The sequence below is a fragment of the Vigna unguiculata genome, chromosome 9 (assembly GCF_037176805.1).
Source record: "Vigna unguiculata cultivar grain cowpea cultivar isolate G323 ecotype 2 chromosome 9, ASM3717680v1, whole genome shotgun sequence".
In the NCBI taxonomy this organism is placed as follows: Eukaryota; Viridiplantae; Streptophyta; class Magnoliopsida; order Fabales; family Fabaceae; genus Vigna; species Vigna unguiculata.
Genome location: NC_140800.1, coordinates 44,114,312 through 44,132,876, shown reverse-complemented (window position 1 = coordinate 44,132,876; position 18,565 = coordinate 44,114,312). Strand labels below are relative to the sequence as shown.

The following is an 18,565-nucleotide window of genomic DNA, read 5'->3' as shown; positions in this document are numbered from 1 at the left end:
TTTTCAAATTATTGATTGAAAAAATAAATGTACAAAAATAAATAACTCAAATATCTAAAAATATAAGTTAAAGATCAAACGATATTTTCAATCAAATACATAATAATTATCATCAATTAAGCTTAAATAATAAGAAGAAAATTTACATATATATAAAAACTATGAGAATACAAAGATTATTTTTTCACACAAAAAAAAAAAATTTGAAAGGTGGAAAGTTAAACAAGAGAAGGTATGCAGTGGATGGATATTAACCAGACATAACTGTTGAATTTGGTCTATGCAGGGGACATACAAGAAACATAAATCTAGGTAAGTAGGTAATTAAACCACGGTTATGAAACAAACATACATCTAAAAGGAAAAACATTAGAAGGAAGAAGAGGTTAAGAATTAGGGAGAAAGAAGATGATCTATTTTTGCGGCATGGAATTGAGAAATCACAGCAGAGCCTCACGTATGGCTTGTAACTTTAGCTTTGGTTCTCCTCCTACGTACCTCTATAAGCGCCCTTCCCCTTCCAACCTAATGCATCATCTCTCCCAGAATGGTTTCGAGCTTCTTTCTGTTGCTCTCCCTATACCTCCTCTCATCACTATCATCTTCCTCCTATGGACTTTCCGATGTCGAAGCCTCTTTCATTGCTCGTCGCCAAATGATGCACTTGGAGGAGAATGAGAAATTGCCCGAGAACTACGTAAATACCTACAAAACAAACCTAAAATTTTCTCACACCAGGCTAAAAGCCGCATACATTGCACTCGAGGCGTGGAAAAAAGCTATCTACTCAGACCCCACAAATTTCACAGCAAATTGGTCTGGCCAAGACGTTTGCTCCTACAATGGAGTTTTTTGCGCACCGGCTCTAGATGACAAAAATATCGAAGTTGTGGCTGGGATTGACCTTAACCATGCAGACATCGCAGGTTACATTCCCCCAGAAGTTGGTCTGTTAACTGACCTTGCACTTCTGCATATAAACTCCAACAGGTTTTGTGGGATCGTCCCAAACAGCTTTACCAACCTTAAGATTCTGTATGAGCTAGACTTCAGTAACAACCGCTTTGTCGGGCGGTTCCCTGAACACGTGCTTGAACTTACAGAACTCAGATACATTGACCTCAGGTTCAATAACTTTGAAGGGGAATTGCCTCCTGAGCTTTTCAACAAAAGTTTCGACGCTATATTTATGAACAACAACCGCTTCTCCTCCAATATTCCTGAGAACATAGGATCAACCCCAGCCACGGTTGTGGTTATTGCCAATAACAATTTCTCAGGCTGCGTGCCTTCCAGCATCGGCGAAGTGAAGTCACTCACCGAGTTTGTTATGATCAACAACAACCTCACCGGTTGCTTGCCAGAAGAAATTGGAAAACTCGAAAAAGTTTCGGTGTTTGACATAAGCTACAACAACTTCGTTGGCGTGTTGCCGAGGAACTTCAATGGGCTTAAGAACGTTGAGTACTTGTCCATTTCGCATAACAAGTTCACAGGTTTTGTCCCGCGTAATGTCTGCACCTTGCCCAATTTGGTGAACTTCACATTCTCCAATAACTATTTCAACGGAGAGGAAGAAGGTTGCGCACCTCAAAAGAAAGAGCCTCTGTTTGAGGATGAGAACAATTGCATACCAAATAGGCCAAAGCAAAAACAGTCGAACGTTTGCAACGAGGTGATAAGCAAGCCTGTGGATTGTGGCAAAGCCAAGTGTGGCCATGGGGGACACACCCCATCAACGCCGTCTAAGCACACACCATCGCCTCCTAAAACTGAGAAACAGACACCGACACCAGTGCCACAAGCTCCACCCACCCCTCAACAGCAACAGCCACAACCACCACCTACCCCAACTCCACAACAACAACAATCCACTCCCCCACCTACCCCTCCAACACCCACGCCTCAGCAACCCACACCCTCACCACCACAGGAAGAACCCCACGGCGAATCACCCAAGAACCGAGAGAGAACTCCACCAACGCCTGTCTACTCTCCTCCACCACCACCTGTTCACTCTCCACCCCCTCCTGTCCACTCTCCACCCCCACCCGTTTACTCTCCTCCACCACCGGTCTACTCCCCTCCTCCCCCAGTCCATTCTCCACCACCACCCGTCCAGTCTCCTCCTCCACCCGTCTACTCTCCTCCTCCACCAGTTTTCTCTCCACCTCCACCTGTTTTTTCTCCTCCTCCCCCAGTTCACTCTCCACCTCCACCCGTTTACTCTCCACCACCACCTGTTCACTCTCCACCACCTCCAGTCTACTCTCCACCGCCACCAGTGCAGTCTCCACCACCTCCTTCACCAACTCCTTCGCCTCCTATGGAAGACGTCTTCCTCCCCCCTCACTTCGGCTCTTCTTATGCTTCACCCCCTCCACCTACCATTGCCGGTTACTAGACGGGGTACACATCTTTCTACCATTTCTACTAGTTCCTAGACATAAAGTTGCATTGTAAAAACTATATGAACACAACCAGGTTTTTTTTTTTTCTTTTTGTTTGATGTAAATGTTATCCAATCTAGCTGAATGAGCTGATTGAAGATTATTTTAACCATAAAACGTTATAAAAGATAGAATAGTATTTATTATTTGATAATCTCTCTGTTTCCCCCCTCCATCTTTATCTTTATAAGAAAAATTACTAATGAAAAGGATGATATATAATAATCAATTAATTTCTTACTTACAATTATTGTATTTTAGTTAAAGCTTTGAATAACAGACTTCAAAGTTAATTATAATATTTTAAATCAAATAATACAGATGTTTGTATAACTAATATTTAATTTAATTATATTAGTGAATGATTAACAAGGATCAACATATCTCTGAAGCATTAACAATATTAGATAGTCATATTATTTTATGGGAACAATTATATATAGAGATAGATAGATAGATATTGTTTTATTAATTATATTTCATAGTTTAGGAATAAGAAACTTTTTTTTTAAAATTAATACACTTTCAATTTCTATTTATTCTAAAGATTTATAGTCACAAAAAAGGGAAGGTTCTTTGTTTCCGTGGGCACAACTTCAAAATTGACATGTATGTTTTTCCTCTCACTAAAAAAAAAACTAATGTTATTTTTTTGGGTGATTTTTTAACCTCAATTAGATGTGATGTATTGTGGTTTTACAAACACTTACTAGGTGAAGTCTCACAAGATAGTGTGTCATAGTCTTGCAATAATTATTATTGAGTTTAATAATAAATAATGCATATATAGATATATCAACATTATTATTCTTATAATTTTAAGTATACTTTACCATACAGGTTTGACACCCAATTTACTAGAAAAAAAATGGTGTAATTTAGTTAAAAACAATTTCACTTTTACTTATTGAATTTTATCCATGGGATCACCATTTATTTGAAGTTGGGTATCCATTACAAAAGTATTTATTGACCCATCAATCCATTATTTATCACACCGTACCAAATGTCAGTACATTAATAGTTTTTTTCTCAACTTATTATATCAAAATATGTTATTCACTATGTATATAAAAGTATAAACCATTATAGTTTTAAGGAAACAATTGTGAAGCTTGAAGGTTGATGTGCTTGCATATGTTAACCTTACCCTCTATGATGCTAAAGTTAAGAGATTGTGTGTTAGGTGTAATGTTAATTAAGTTAACAAATCCAATACCAATTGAGATAATAAAATAACATTAATTATGTCAATAATTTTCTTTCCAGATTGTATGTAATAAAGGAGAAATATTTAAAGTAAGACATTCTAGTCAATTGGTGATTTTTGGAATTCGAAAACTGATAGGACTTCAAGAGGTCCCATGAACAAAAAAAAAAAAAAAAACTCTAAGAAACAAGAAAGTAATAGAGTGCTTTAACTAATGAAATTATATACTCTTCTGACTTGAACAAAACTAAATTCAAGTAATATAGAAAAGAAAACAAAGGCATTTATCATCTATTTCCAATATCAAACCCTTTCTTATATAAACTAAGGAAAAGTTGAAATAAAATTTTAGTTTCATGGGGTGAATGGAATCAAATATTGAAATTACATAAAAGAATCCAAATAAAAAAATCAGAAAATTTCATTACGATATATTATATTTCGTCTTAGATGTAAATTAGAAATTATGATATGATTCTTCAATTCTTAAATATAAATAAGTAAAAATTTCGGATGAGCGTATCAACATCAACACTATTGTAATATATTAAACATACATCTCCTTGATCGGTAACCCAGTCAAGTTAAGAAAAGCATAAATTGTAAACTTTTTCATTTCAATTTAATCTCATGATTTAAAAGTAAATGCTTCTTTAAATTCTAAAAACATAAGATAAAGTAAAAATATGTTGATATGTTTTGGGAACAAAAAAATATAAGAATATTCATAAATGTGTTCTATATAAGAATTTTTTTTTATGATATTAAACTCTGATCGGGTCATTAACCAAAATTCGACTTAGACATAAGGTTTATTAGATTATTAGATTAATGATGACAAATTTAATAAGAGATATTAAAGAAATAGAATATTATGAAAGAAAAACTTTTATTAAAAAGTCAGTGAAAGACAAAAAAAAAACCTTATAATAAAAATGTGCAGCAAGGAAGAGACATTTTTTAAATATTTTTTACTCCTAGTATCTTTCAACTAGAAAAAAATAACGCAAATAAAAAGATATATTTATTTCGTAATTTTAAAAGGTATACAAATAATTAGATCTGAAAATTCCCAATTTAAAATGTTAAACAAAAAAGAGAAAACACAGCCTTGGGCTCATTAAAAAGTCAGATAAAAAACCGTATTAAATAATAACACTATTATTGCTCTGAAAAAAAAAATGGTCTCATTCCTACCTCTTTCCATTCTCACTTTTCTTCAGTCAAACATAAAACCCACCGTCAACTTTACTCTGTATAGTTGCGAGGAACGGACGTGTCAGCTTCCTAATTATAATTATTTTAAATTTTCGTTACATAAATATTATTTTAATTTGATTCCCTTTGACTTGTACAACCTCAACTTTTTATCTCTACAATTTTGTTAAATTATTAGATGACACATGCACATACGTCACGTGTGACGTAGCAGGTACTCCTAAGGATTTTGCGTCGTTATTTTATTGGCTACTGTGTTTAAAATAAAACTAATCGATAAATACTAAATAACTTTTAAATTCTTTAACCTTATTTATTTTAGGAGAAACCATCAACCCAAGAAATAAATTTAGTAAAACTTAAAACTTACAAAAGAAATTATTCAAGAAAAGAAGTTTATTTTAACGCTGACTTCTATGGGCAGGAACGCGTGCATTTGAAAAGAACAAGGAAATCATGCGGTTTCAAACCAAATATTTTTATTATAATTTGATGTATAAATCAAATAATTTATATTTGGTTATAATTTAATGATTAAATTATTTTAAAATGTAGTTGAAAATTCAAGTGCAACGAACCTGATCCCGTTCCCAATGTCTCATCCCTCCTTTCCGTTGAACCAGTTGAAAACGGAATAACGTGACTGTATTTTTAAAGAACTGTTTTTCTTTTTTTACATGAGATAATCTTATTTAAATAAAGCAGTATAGTGTCACAGGAATTACACGGATAGATACAATAATACCCTTTACCTTCCTTCTTTCTCACTGTCAAGCTATATGCATTTGCAATTTCACACTTAATATGATTTTGTCAATTTTTATTTTTTTTATTTTAAATAATAATTCACATTTCATAATAATAAAAAGAATAATATATTTATTTAAACCAGTTACTCACTTCATTTCCCTCTTAAATCTACTTATATTCAGTCTCTTAAATCCTTCTTTAAAAATAAATACACTCTATGATTCTGGGCACAACAGGGAGAAGCATAGAAATTATAAGTTGTTATCATGTTGAAATATTTTTTTATCAATCTGGTAATCCATGTGGAAGATGCTCGAGGTACATTTTTTATAGTATAAAATAGATATGAAAAGGATAAAAAGGCTATAAAAAAATAAAAACGAAATGAAGTCAAAGACTTAAAATTAGATGGGTAGAGGGTAGGTAATATCGTAAATAAAGAATAAAGCAAAGTTTGATAATTCTGAGGCTAAAAGTATGGGAGCCGCCGTATATATAAAAATCAATTTCCAAATGTAGTTCGTGTTTCATTATTTTGGTTTTCTTCCTTCTCACACTTCTTCTCTCCGCACCCAATCAAACACACACTCTCTCCCCCCCTCTCTCTCTCTCTCTCTCTCTCTCTTCCAGTGATCAGGGGATCGCGTCGGCGGCGATTCCCTACCCTGTTTCGCCGTCCACCTTTCAATTCGACTCTCTCGCTTTCGCTTTTCTGATTCCCTCTATGAAAGTGCTTCCCGTCGCTTGCTAGGGTTTCCCAACTCTCAAATCCGCTTCCCCGAAAGCACCCTGTACCTTTTCTTTCTGCGATTAATCAACTTCGTAGTTATGGCTATCCGGGTTACCTTCTCCTTCTCTGGCTACGTGGCCCAGAATCTCGCGTCCTCCGCCGGCGTCCGCGTCGCCAATTCGCGATGCGTCCAAGAATGCTGGATCCGCACGCGCCTCTTCGGCGCCACCCAGAAAACGGAACTAGATTCTTCCGCCGGCGGAGTCCGAAATTTCTCCAGGCCCAACTGCTGGGCCCAGTCCACTTACTCCACCCTCGCCGGTGAGTTTCTCGGCGACGGCTTCAAGAGCCCAATCATCTTGGGCCTGATTTCAGTTATGAAGTCAACGGCGGGTGTGTCTGGGTCATCCGCGGCGGCTGCGGGTATTTTCGGTATTTCTCCCTTTAAAACAAATTCCATTATTCCCTTCTTGCCCGGTTCGAAGTGGCTTCCTTGCAACGAGTCCATTCCCGACGCCACCTCGTGGGAGGTCGATAAAGGTGGCACGAAACACACCGTTCCGAACGATGTTCCCGGTTTTGGAAAAACTAGTTGGCTTTCGCGGCTTTTGAACATGTCTTCTGAAGATGCGAAGGCTGCGTTCACTGCCATTACCGTTAGTTTGCTGTTTAAATCGTCTTTGGCTGAACCTAGATCCATTCCCTCCGCTTCTATGTATCCTACTCTTGAAGTGGGTGACCGTGTTTTAACCGAGAAGGTTAGTTATTAGTTCTGTTTGACTAAATTATTTGTGTGATTGTGTCGCGTTTTTTTTTTTTTTTTTTTGCTTCTTTGGAACTAATTAGGGTGTTAATGTCTGTGACAGGTTTCGTTCCTCTTCAGGAAGCCCGATGTTTCGGATATAGTGATTTTTAAAGCGCCTCCTTCTTTGGAGGTATGCTTCGAAGACATTTGTTTTTGTTGTTGAATGTTTTAAGGTGGTGTTGATTTGTTAATTGTGATGTTTATTGATTGGTTTCCGTTGTTATGTAGGATTATGGTTTTACTTCGTCTGATGTATTTATAAAGAGGATTGTGGCTAAGGCAGGGGATTGTGTTGAGGTATGATTTTATATTTTGATTAAGTTAATTGATCTAGTGTTGTGCCTTGTTCTTTTAAGTTATATCTTATGCATGATTGGGTTTTTGTTGTAGGTTCGAGATGGGAAACTACTGGTAAATGGTGTTGCTGAAGAACAGGAATTTGTATTAGAACCTCTAGCTTATGAGATGGATCCAATGGTAAGGTTTGCAAATTCGAAGCTGTAGTAGTGTTTGATTGAATTGTTGTGGGGCTTGACTGCATGATTAATAGTGGTGTTGTGTTTTTATCGCAGGTTGTGCCAGAAGGATATGTGTTTGTAATGGGAGATAACCGGAATAACAGCCTTGATTCTCACAACTGGTAATTTCTCAGCCCTTTTCGAACTGACTTTCTCTTGTTTATGCTGGAAGATATTTTAGTATAGGTCGACGACAGATTTTGGCCCATTTGTTGATGCTGTTCTTCTCAAAACAATCTAGCTTATGTAAAAATTTGCTATCAGATCTCAGAACTTTGAAACATGTGATTGTTCACATTATCGGATTAATGATGTCTGAGTTAACTTTTATTTGCTTTTTTTGTGTCTATCAGGGGGCCCCTCCCAATCGAGAACATTGTTGGTAGATCCATGTTTAGGTACTGGCCTCCATCTAAGGTGTCTGACTCTGACACCCTTCGTAAACTGCCTCCTAAGAACAAATCTGTGGCAATTTCTTGACATGATTCCAGCTGCTTTCTGATCTGAGGGTGATGAAGGTTTCCAGATACTTTCATATGTTGTAAATTGATAGCTTCTCCTGTTTTTGCCCGGGAATGAGCTTTCAATTCAAAGATTCTCTAAGAAGAGCCTGCGTGAGCTGGCTCTGCATACAGTTTGGGATGAATATCGTATTCATTGATACAAATTTGTCAATGACCTAATAATACCATTATGCGTTCTTTAGTGCCATCCGAGTCAAATGTGTTTCTCTTTGCTGAAGTACGGGGGAGAAAAAACAAAGAATTCCAAATGCATGGTATGATTTTACCCCATATAATGGAACATGATGATTGATTTGTTTTGTATTCTTTCATGTATGTATACTATCTGAATGCTTGTTAGTTCCATAATCAAGCCTCCTCGTAATTTGAATCTGTAATGTCATTCAGTCATACATGAAATTGTATGGCACAAATTGGTTGCCTATTTTAAAATCAAGTAATAATGCAATTTCGCATTCTTTGCACTCTTTGTATGTTTTTTTCGATTTATCTTGTGCCGTAAGAGTTGTGGAGTACAAAGGATTGATCCACCTGGATCAACAAAACACTAGACACGTACGGCCCAGGTTATCTGACCTGACTACGTGGTTGAATACTTTTCTTTACACTTTGTTTGGATAGCAGATGAAAAATGGAAAATAGATTAAATAAATTAGTGGGAATTTAGGGTAAAAACATGTACCTTTTGGATTGATTTTGGATTGATGGAGTCAAAAGGGCTAGAAAGTAAATTAATTTCTTTTTAACTTGTTTAATTGGATTAAAACTGCAATTGATTAATTATAATTGAGAGTAGAAAATAACCTAATAAAAAAATTCAAGATAAAATTGTTTAAATTATAATTTTAAACGGATAATGGATATTTACGTATAATATAATATACGTGTTGGACCCGTTAATGAAGGAGTATCAATATATTTCCTATCCATTACTCACCAGTATCAATTTAATATACCAGTATTGTTCTTAGGGATGTCAACGGGGCGGGTAGGGGGTAGTAGTTCTCTCGTACTCTACCCGCTGAATAAATATTTGTCCCGTATCTGTATTCATATCCGTCGGGTATCCGTTATGCGGGTATCCGTTTTTTTTTTTTCATATCCGCGAGTATTCACGGGTATCCGTGGATATTTACAACAATATTTTAAAAAATAATTATTTAACCAAAATTATTGTTTGGATCAACAAGTTCCCTTTCTCCGATTTATTCTTAAAAAACAAACAAATAAAAAATCACTACCAATTTATATTGTAGTTTATTTTTGAATAAAATATTAAAGAAATTACTAACTTCATCAATATCCATCTCTTGCAACATTGTATAAAGTTTCAAAGCCAGATCGTTTATATGGAACCTTTATTCATATATGACCTTAGAAAGGTTTTGAGAGAAGAGTTCCATTCGATTATCCGGGCTCATTGCCTAGTCCCTCTAAACTATCTAAAGCATATCTAAGTAAAAATGTTAATTTCATTACCTTCCATATTGGTCCATAACCAGTCTTAGAGACACATCAATGCCTCCACAGTATATGGAAGTAATTTACTCATTTGTGGGGTAAGAATATATATATATATATATATATATATATATATATATATATATCTTTTTCTGAATTAAAGTTTAGCGGGTACAGTTATCCACGGATACGGATACTATGATATCCATACCCGCCCCGTTAACATGCGGGTATCAAAAATATTCATACCCACGGGTAGCGGGTATCTATTTTTAATATTCATTTTCTATCTGTTGCGGGTTTTATCCGCAAATACCCGCGGGTACGGATTTTTTTGACATCCCTAGTTATTCTGTCCTATCAATTTCTTAAGTAATGTTTGTGTATTCACTTGAAATGTAAAATATTCTTTAATAGTAGTTATTTATCCACAGGAAATTTATAATTCATGTTGAATGAATTTGATTCAACTTTTATGCTTTTAGTTTAAATTTAAATTTGATTCCTGAATCAACGTAAATTTTTTTACTAATCCATCATTGAAGTAGTTCACTTCATAATCCAGTCGCTGTAAACACAGGCAAATCGACAACAGCTCTTTGACGTTCATCCTTACCCTATGTTTCAGAAATAAATTTGGCACTAAATCCAAGCAATGCTTTTGGTTTATCTGTTGAGCTTTTGATACGTTGCTGTTGACCAAACACTGTTCTGCAATTTCCATGGAGCTTCTAATATTTATAACAGATAACAGTTATACTCAATCTACTGCGGATCTAATAATCTAAACCTTGGTGATGTCCACATTATTTTTTGAATCATCTTGCTGGACTTCCACCGTTTTGTATGTATACCAAGAAGCACAAAATAAGTAAAATCCAAAGTTCAAAACACTTATGACAGACAACATCCAGTAGAAGTAGTTGAGCTTGTCCCTATTCAAGTTGTTGCTAGCCAACCACCCTCCACTCACTTTGTTAACCACCTCAACGACCACCGTGCTCGTAAAGTATCCGAATGCCACAGAACACCACGAGATTGCAGTGCCAAGTGACTTCATTCCGGCTGAACTTTCTGCATAGAAAAACTCCAAAAGCCCTATCAGTGAAAACATGTCCGCAGCTCCAAAAATACCATATTGGAACCCCAGCCAGAACACACTCATCGGCAAAGGCTCTGTGCTGTCCACCATGTCGTGTTCCATGGCTACAGACTTGCGGCGTGTTTCCACAAAACCTGCCACTGCCATGGAAGCAGCAGACAGAACCAAACCGATTCCAATCCTCTGAAGGTGTCGAATTCCGGTCGGAATCCCTGTGATTCTTCGAGCAATCGGGACAAAAACGCGATCGTATAAGGGGATTAGGATGAACATGAACAACAGAGGGATGACTGGGAGAGAGGCTCCTGGCACTTTAAAGCCCCCTATTTTGGTGTTCATGGTGGTGCTTTGTTGTACTGTGAAGGTCTGAAGTTGAGCCAAACAAGTGTTCATAAAGATGGTGCTGAGTATTATCGGTAGCATGCGGATTAAGATTTTTGTTTCTTCCACTTGGGTCACTGTGCACAGTTTCCAGTGTTCGGATGTTGAGCTACCTGTGCTGCTTTCAACAACTGCTGCTCGGTCTAAAAATCTGAGTTTATTGTTCCAAGAAAACCAAATCAGGAACTGAAACAAACAGTGTTTCAACTTTGTACTCACTGGAGTTATTTTTTTTCTTTTAATTTCATTACCTGAATTGTTCTGTCCTTTTAAGAATTTCAACATTGTCCCCTCTTTGCTTTTCATGAATCTCGTGCAGTTCGTCTGTATTATCTGGAATCTGAAGTTTTCTGTTTCTGAAGGCTGCCACGAACACCTAACAGTACAACAAAATAACATAACTGTTTGAAAAATTTCCGAAATATTGAATACTCACCACTCTGAAGTTCATAGATAACATTTTTTATTAATATGTAAGAGTAAAATACTTGAAGCATGAAATTGGTGGTTTTTGTAGGGAGAGTAGAAAACGGAATTGACAGTACCTGTATGATTCGAACTAGAGGACTTCCCTTTGGAACATTGTTTCGGTATAATGAGTTTCCCATGCATATGAACACAATAGAGAAAAGAATTGCTATGGTGCATATGATAAAGCTCCAATCCCATCCCTGGTTGGCACCAATCCAAACGATGAAAGTAACACCAATTATTGATCCTATGGTAAGGCTGAACAAGAACCAGTTGAAAAAGCTTGATAGTTTAGGTGCCTCCTTGGGATCTTTTTCATCAAACTGATCAGCCCCCAAAGCAGGTAAAGCAGCCTTAATACCACCAGTTCCTAAAGCAACAAGGTATAGGCCACTGTAAAGCATTGCAACTTGGCCACCTGTGGCAGCTTTACATTCATTCATCTGGGTTACTGCTAAATCTTTGCAGGGGATGGGTCTTAATTTGTGGGACTTTGCTTGAACTGCCAGAATACCAAATCCCTGTAAATAGTAGATCATACTTAACATTCAGATTTAAACAACAAAAATAGTAACATCAAATATCTTCTATTCTACAGTGTTTGGATGTTTAAACAGAAAAATAATCAATAGTCTCACCTAAGGGGAGAAATCTTTTTGTTATTTATTTTATTCTTTTGGAGGAGAGAATCCTTATTCCATTTTTATTTTGTTTTTGTTAATATTATAGGGTTCAAAGGGAGAAATTTGATTTACAAAAAGAAAATATATTAAATTCAATTCAAATTATTTTGTTTCTCAAACACTTTATTCACAGGAGATAATTTTACTTTTTTTTCTATTTAGATGAAGCGTTTCAATTATTATCAGATACAAAGTTTTATTTTAATAATTATGAACGGAGGTCGAGAGTCTATTTTATTCTTGGTGCATGATATGTTTGTTTGGATTATGGATCATAAAGAGTTAGATGAGAAAAAGTCGTCTTGGTTTTTACTTTAATCAAACATGTCCTTATCATGTTTTATAAGTATGTTATTTTTTTCTCTCTGTCACTCTGTCATTCAAAAAAGTTATATAAAACAAACGTAAAAATACAATTTCTCTTCAAGTAAAGACAAGGTACGATGTTGAATTTCAAGGAAGATTTTGAGACGTGTTCAGTCGTGCCAGTCAAGAAACAGCCAGTGCTTCAATAATTCAACAGCCAGTGGTTGACTAAAGTTTTCAGTAAGAGATGTGTTTATTCACATGATTGTTCCAACATGATAGTTCTAACAAAAACTCAACCATTTTAGGTCGTGATGCTGGAAAAACAATGCACTTGTGAGAGAATTTGGTTCAACTTACCAGCAATTCCATGCACGCGAACAGAACACAGGTCTTGAATCTAGAGAGATAGGTATCACTGATTATTCCACCAAAGAGTGGTAGTAAAAATGCAGTTCCCAAAAAGTTGGTCAGGGTTGTGGCGGATTTTGTTATGCTGAAGTTCATGTACCCAAAGAAGTAAGTTACTAGGCTCACAGCATTGGAAACGAAAGCCATGCTCTCTAGCCCTTCCATAGCTGCATACACAAAGTGGAATATTTCCAGTTTATTACAACAAATTGTGTGTTCTTTGAGTATATGGTAAGAACTTTAATTATGAAAGAACATCTATTAGGAGATGTAAAGGGTTGAAGCTGTTACCGTTTACAAAAAGTGCAGCTCTGTTTCCTCCTAGCCTTCTTTGTTGCCTTGGCTGGGTAACCATGTTTCTGCAGATTCCCTGAAGAGTGACGAAAACAAAATTCGATTAACCAAAGCAAGTTCAAAGGAGAGACAGAGAGAGATGACACTAAAATGCACGACATTGATCTTAAACATGTTTGAGAAACTGATTCACTCTTCGTTATCGGTTCGATTGGTATAACATTCAAAATTTCTTGCAAGAAAAAGGAAAGAGTTGATTACCATTGTTGGTGCCTTCTTTGGAACAGAATGTGCCACTTCTTTAGGAATTAGTACTTCATTCGCCATGAATTTAAATGAAAACCATGTTGCAGTTGAAGTAAGCTTTAAAAAAATCCTATGTCAACTTGACATTAGAAAAATAATTTTTGTCACATTCTGTAAGCTACGTTCCTGTTCTCCTCCCCAACCCCCATAATGTAGGTGTTTTAAACTTTTTAGTTGACGTAATCGTTTTTTTTTTTATCAGAGAACCAATAAATACGCATTGATAGGGTTGAGTATACCACGTTAGTTAGTAGAATTGATTGGCATCTCTCAACTACTTTGTTCATGCATGTAAATGTACCAGAGCGTATATCCCTGTATTGACCTTCAGAAACTTTCATAGTTGCATTCTAATTTGACCAAAAAAATAAACCCATTTTTTCCAATGCACCATTTAAATGAATCTGATAACAAAAAAACTCTGTTACGGGATTTAACTAATCATGCTAAACTAGTCTCCTTGTCCAAATACCGTGATAGTCTTATTCTATGATGTACCAATTCTTTGGTTTAACAAAAAGAATTATAGGTATCAAACAAAGTTTCTTTCATGATAAAAATTTAGTAGAGGTTGTTTTATAATAAAAATAGTTTATTAATGAAATTTGAGTAGAGAAGTTAGACAAATGACATGTTACGGTTGAATAATTGTTCCATGACGGAGGTCAGATGACTAATTCACAATTCAATTGTGAGATTCCTAATAAGACAATTATTAGGAAAAAGTATTCTGAATAACATCAATTGTCTTATGCCAAAGACCAAGCGGACCGGATCATAATTTAGTCGTGATGTTTGAATTATTACACTCTTAAGTGAAAATAGTTACATACTAACTAATAATTATAATTTTTAACCTAGTAATAAGTTATGGATATTTCTTTTGCTGTTGTTGCTACGTTTGGACAAGGGACAAAAACATGTTTTTTTATATCCTAACGTTCTCTTTCTGTTTGGATTGTGCTTTTGTCTCTTGTGATGTTTGATGCTGCTTGCTTATGTAACCATCCTTTGTAAATTACATGTCAGACAAGAAAACTACCTCGGATAGAGCTAAATGCATACTGTTGTGCCGGTATCTAATATCCCAAATATAAATGATTCCTTAAACTTCAAAGGTTTAGTAATGTCTGTAACTTAAAAATGACAATAAATAATTGTGATTGTATATATATAAACATGCACATTTAATATGTTATTTTAATACATTTCAATTATACTTCTAATATATATTCAAACGATAATATGTTAACCAAAATAGCATATTAGGTTGCCGTGTAGTTAAAAAATGTCAACAAATTCATATGTAATTAGTTTATAATATAAGGACGTGGTATGATGATTGTGGTGGCTACAAAAATGGTATCTTATTTTGACAATATAATTAAATGTATTGACAATTAGATGAGAAGCATCACAGCTCAACATATTCCAAATCCAGCCACTTTAAGCCTTTTTGTTTTCTTGCCGAAGGTCACTAACAATTAGAGCTAATTATGACAAACACTTTTAACACGTAGTGACTAATTAAACTTAATTTACTAATCAACAAGATAGTTAAGGAACAATGGTAGTGTGTCTTTATTCAATTTCCAAATCATGAAAGTTTCCTTAGACTTCTTAGCGTAGTTTATTTTAAAAAGGGAAATTATACTCTGACTCTTATCTTTTAACTCTCATTATTTACTTTCTGACATAACTTAGTGTGAGTCATTAATTTGTTCAAAGAAAAATATATTAGTACATTAATCAATGATTCACATTAAGTCATGTTATGAAGTAAAGGATATATAAGTAAAGAAATGGAAGTTATACAAAACTTATATTAATTGTTAATTGATGTATAAAGTGAAATTTTTTTCTATAATAATTGCCAAGTAACTAAAATATAGGATATATAATATCAATATTTTTCATATTAATTGTTAAAGTATTATGCATTTTTTGTATGGTCATAACAAAGTTTCTATATTATTGTAGAAAAGAAAAAACTCATACATATACTGAGAGAGGTATGTTAGATAATGGTGGTGGTACAAAACTTATATATATAATGTTAAAAAATTTAATATTACATAAAAATGTAATTATAAATACTAACAGATTTCATTAATGAAAGATATAGATCGGTTTAAATTTAACTTCAACTTTAAAGATATGTAAATTGTTAGTAATCTTTAATGCATAAGAAGTACTTTGTATGCAACATAGATAAATCATAGTTTTATATTAAAATAAATATTTGAAAAAAAAGTTATAAGAGAAGAAAATGAGGTACGTTTTTTCTTGATCCTAAAATTCTTGAATATCCGCATAAGTTAGGATCAACTTTCAATGTATGATGTAAGAATTATATTTAAAGTTATTTAGGTCAATTTATACTGAATAATTATTTAAAACCACACACATCATTATAATCATTTTATTAAAAAAATAAGTATTTTAAAATAGATCCACCACATAGATTATGTCACGATGAAGTAAATTTGTCATCTAAGAAAGAAATTATTTATTCACAACACTTGCATTAAATAAAAATGATAAATAATTAAATATGAAAAAAAAACTTGATTATATTTTTATTTAAAGCATACCTCTTTTTTAAAACCTTTTAATTTGTGTTCGACCTTTTTATAAAGAATGAAATCATACGATAACATTGTTCATAAATACATAATTGTTCTTCGCGCTAAATACAGTTGCACCTAATGGTATAACTCAAGTTGTCTCATAATAGATACTATATAAGTTTTTCTAAGAACTAATGTGATATGCATCTAATAATCATCTATAAAAACCACATCTCCTCAGATTTTATTCCGAATTTATAATAATGAATGTAATATTTATGACATTTTTTTTATTTTCTTATTACTAATATTTTTTTATAAAGTATTAAAATTTTATTTTCAGAGTATATATATATATATATATATATATATATATATATATATATATATATATAATTATTTAAATTATAAATTTTATTTGATAATTTTTTAAAAATTATTTTAAGGACCAATTTCAAGAAGATAAAAAAGTCACGAAACGTAACATATTTATTTCTAAAATACACTAAAGTTAAAATTGAAAACATAAAGAATTGTTCTTAACTTGTGAATTTGAAGTATTTTACGCAGCAATGAAATATGATAGATAAAAATGGATGATGAATGATAAAAGATTTTTAACAAATGCTAATAACCCAAACTTTAACTGAAATTCTAATAAAAAACTAAGAAATAATATCCTCAAATAACGATTATTATTTTACTTTAAGATATACTAAAATTAAATGTAAAATCAAGTCAAACACAAAGAAGACAAGTTTAACTATGATTTTAAGATCTCGTTTTCAAAACTCGTAGATGGAACAATTTGTAAGACAAAACTATAATTGTACAAGATAAAATGGAGATATCAAATGATAGATAAAGTATTGGTAACCTTATACATATGCTTGATTATTAGTGTTGTTAGTACTGATTATTATTTGTTAACCACTTCTCTGTATAATTGTACGATTGAGATTAAATGTTCTCTGTTCAGATTGTCGTTATAACATTTAGGGTCTAATTATTGCATCGGATTAATGAAAAATATGTGTAATACAAACATTTTATTAACTCTTAGTATTATTAATTAAGATGGGATAAGTGAATTCCTATTATCTTAACTTTATACTTTATAATAACTAGTTATATTTAATTTATGAGTAAATCATTAGCGCAGTGACAAGAGATCTATATCGAAACTTTGGATTATGACATCGGTAACGATTATAATGCTAAATTTAATTTGTCTAAGAGAGATTACAAATTAGATATAGAAAAATGGTGGTACGGACAAGGGGCAGAAAAATGAGTACTCATGGTTAGGAATGTTTATGCTGGAAGGAGAGTGTACCAATGTAGTTGAAGGGACTCATCCTTGAGGAGAAGATGGTTAGGAATCCAAATGTGAATCTAAGTCTCACATTAAAAAAAAAATAAAAAAGTTGAGCATTATATAAGAATAAAGACCCATAAATCTATTGCCTTAAAGTTTTGGGTTGGGCGCAGGGCGCAGGTCTCATTGATGTTTCCAAAAACCTTTTTTACATAGAACTTGCATAGGACAAAAAATACAAAAGTTAATCTGTTTGCTATATCAGAAAAAAAAAACTCAATTTTCGAGGGTGTGATAATACAAAGTATACAAATAAGAAGAGTCCTTATCATGTTAATTTTATAAAATTAAATTAAATTTAAACTCACTTCATAAAATATCAGATAACTTATATTTCATCTTCATATTGCATAAATATATATATATATATATATATATATATATATATATATATATATATGTAATGTTACATTAGACACGTTATTTTACGGGTAATGTGGCCTCATAAATATTTAATCACAAGTTAAACTTATATTACAAATAACTATTGATATATGGAATATAGTACAAAATCATAATAATAATATAACAAGTTGGTGATTCATTTATGAGCAGACTTGTAATTTTGCCCATAATTTTGTTCATATATTGTCTACGCACCCTTTCCATACAAAATATGTCTAATTAATGTTAGGAGTTAAGAAATTTTATTTTTATTTCTATTGATTTTTATTTATAGGGAAACATCCCATTATTTCCCTCACCTCTTTTCTCAAGTGAATTAACAGCCCAACATCTTATTTCTCTTTCTACTCACACCTCCCTATGTTACTCTTTTCCACCCTCTTTACAAGTGGGCTAATAACCCATGTTTCTACATTCACACTCCCTCTTTTTCCTTTACTATCACCTTAAATATCCATCTTCGTTCATTTGCTTCACTTCAAAAACCCACGTCTTCTCCAACAACCAAGGGAACACAGAAAACTCCATCTCCATTACCCAATTTTGACAACACCGAGTCACTCTTCACCACCACTCCAGAACAACATGCCAT

The 18,565-nt window shown here is 33.5% G+C and overlaps 3 protein-coding genes across 4 annotated transcripts; 2 read left to right on the top strand and 1 right to left on the bottom strand.

Annotated features, from left to right (window-relative positions):
• The first annotated feature begins 547 nt into the window (after nucleotides 1-547).
• LOC114163177 (pollen-specific leucine-rich repeat extensin-like protein 1) lies at nucleotides 548-2,596 on the top strand. Its single transcript, XM_028047316.2, has one exon. It carries the CDS (start codon nucleotides 548-550, stop codon nucleotides 2,402-2,404), a length of 1,857 nt encoding a protein of 618 aa, XP_027903117.2. The 3' UTR covers nucleotides 2,405-2,596.
• A 3,566-nt stretch (nucleotides 2,597-6,162) lies between these two features.
• Nucleotides 6,163-8,669, top strand: LOC114163974 (putative thylakoidal processing peptidase 2, chloroplastic). Of its 2 annotated transcripts, none has more exons than XR_003599455.2 (6): nucleotides 6,163-7,116; nucleotides 7,225-7,293; nucleotides 7,392-7,460; nucleotides 7,554-7,640; nucleotides 7,736-7,927; nucleotides 8,035-8,176. XR_003599455.2 is itself a non-coding variant. In XM_028048397.2 (6 exons), the coding sequence occupies exons 1-6, from the start codon at nucleotides 6,457-6,459 to the stop codon at nucleotides 8,159-8,161; spliced, it is 1,080 nt and encodes a 359-aa protein (XP_027904198.1). In that variant the 5' UTR covers nucleotides 6,163-6,456; the 3' UTR covers nucleotides 8,162-8,669. The 2 variants fall into 2 exon arrangements, 1 of the variants encoding a protein (XP_027904198.1); XM_028048397.2 differs by having other exon boundaries at nucleotides 7,736-7,803; nucleotides 8,035-8,669.
• A 1,503-nt stretch (nucleotides 8,670-10,172) lies between these two features.
• LOC114162715 (protein NRT1/ PTR FAMILY 4.5-like) lies at nucleotides 10,173-13,672 on the bottom strand. The gene is made up of 6 exons (XM_028046675.2): nucleotides 13,576-13,672; nucleotides 13,312-13,390; nucleotides 12,970-13,187; nucleotides 11,695-12,141; nucleotides 11,401-11,525; nucleotides 10,173-11,300 (listed from the first exon to the last, which is right to left on the bottom strand). Exons 1-6 carry the CDS (start codon nucleotides 13,639-13,641, stop codon nucleotides 10,451-10,453), a joined length of 1,785 nt encoding a protein of 594 aa, XP_027902476.1. The 5' UTR covers nucleotides 13,642-13,672; the 3' UTR covers nucleotides 10,173-10,450.
• Between the last annotated feature and the right edge of the window lie 4,893 nt (nucleotides 13,673-18,565).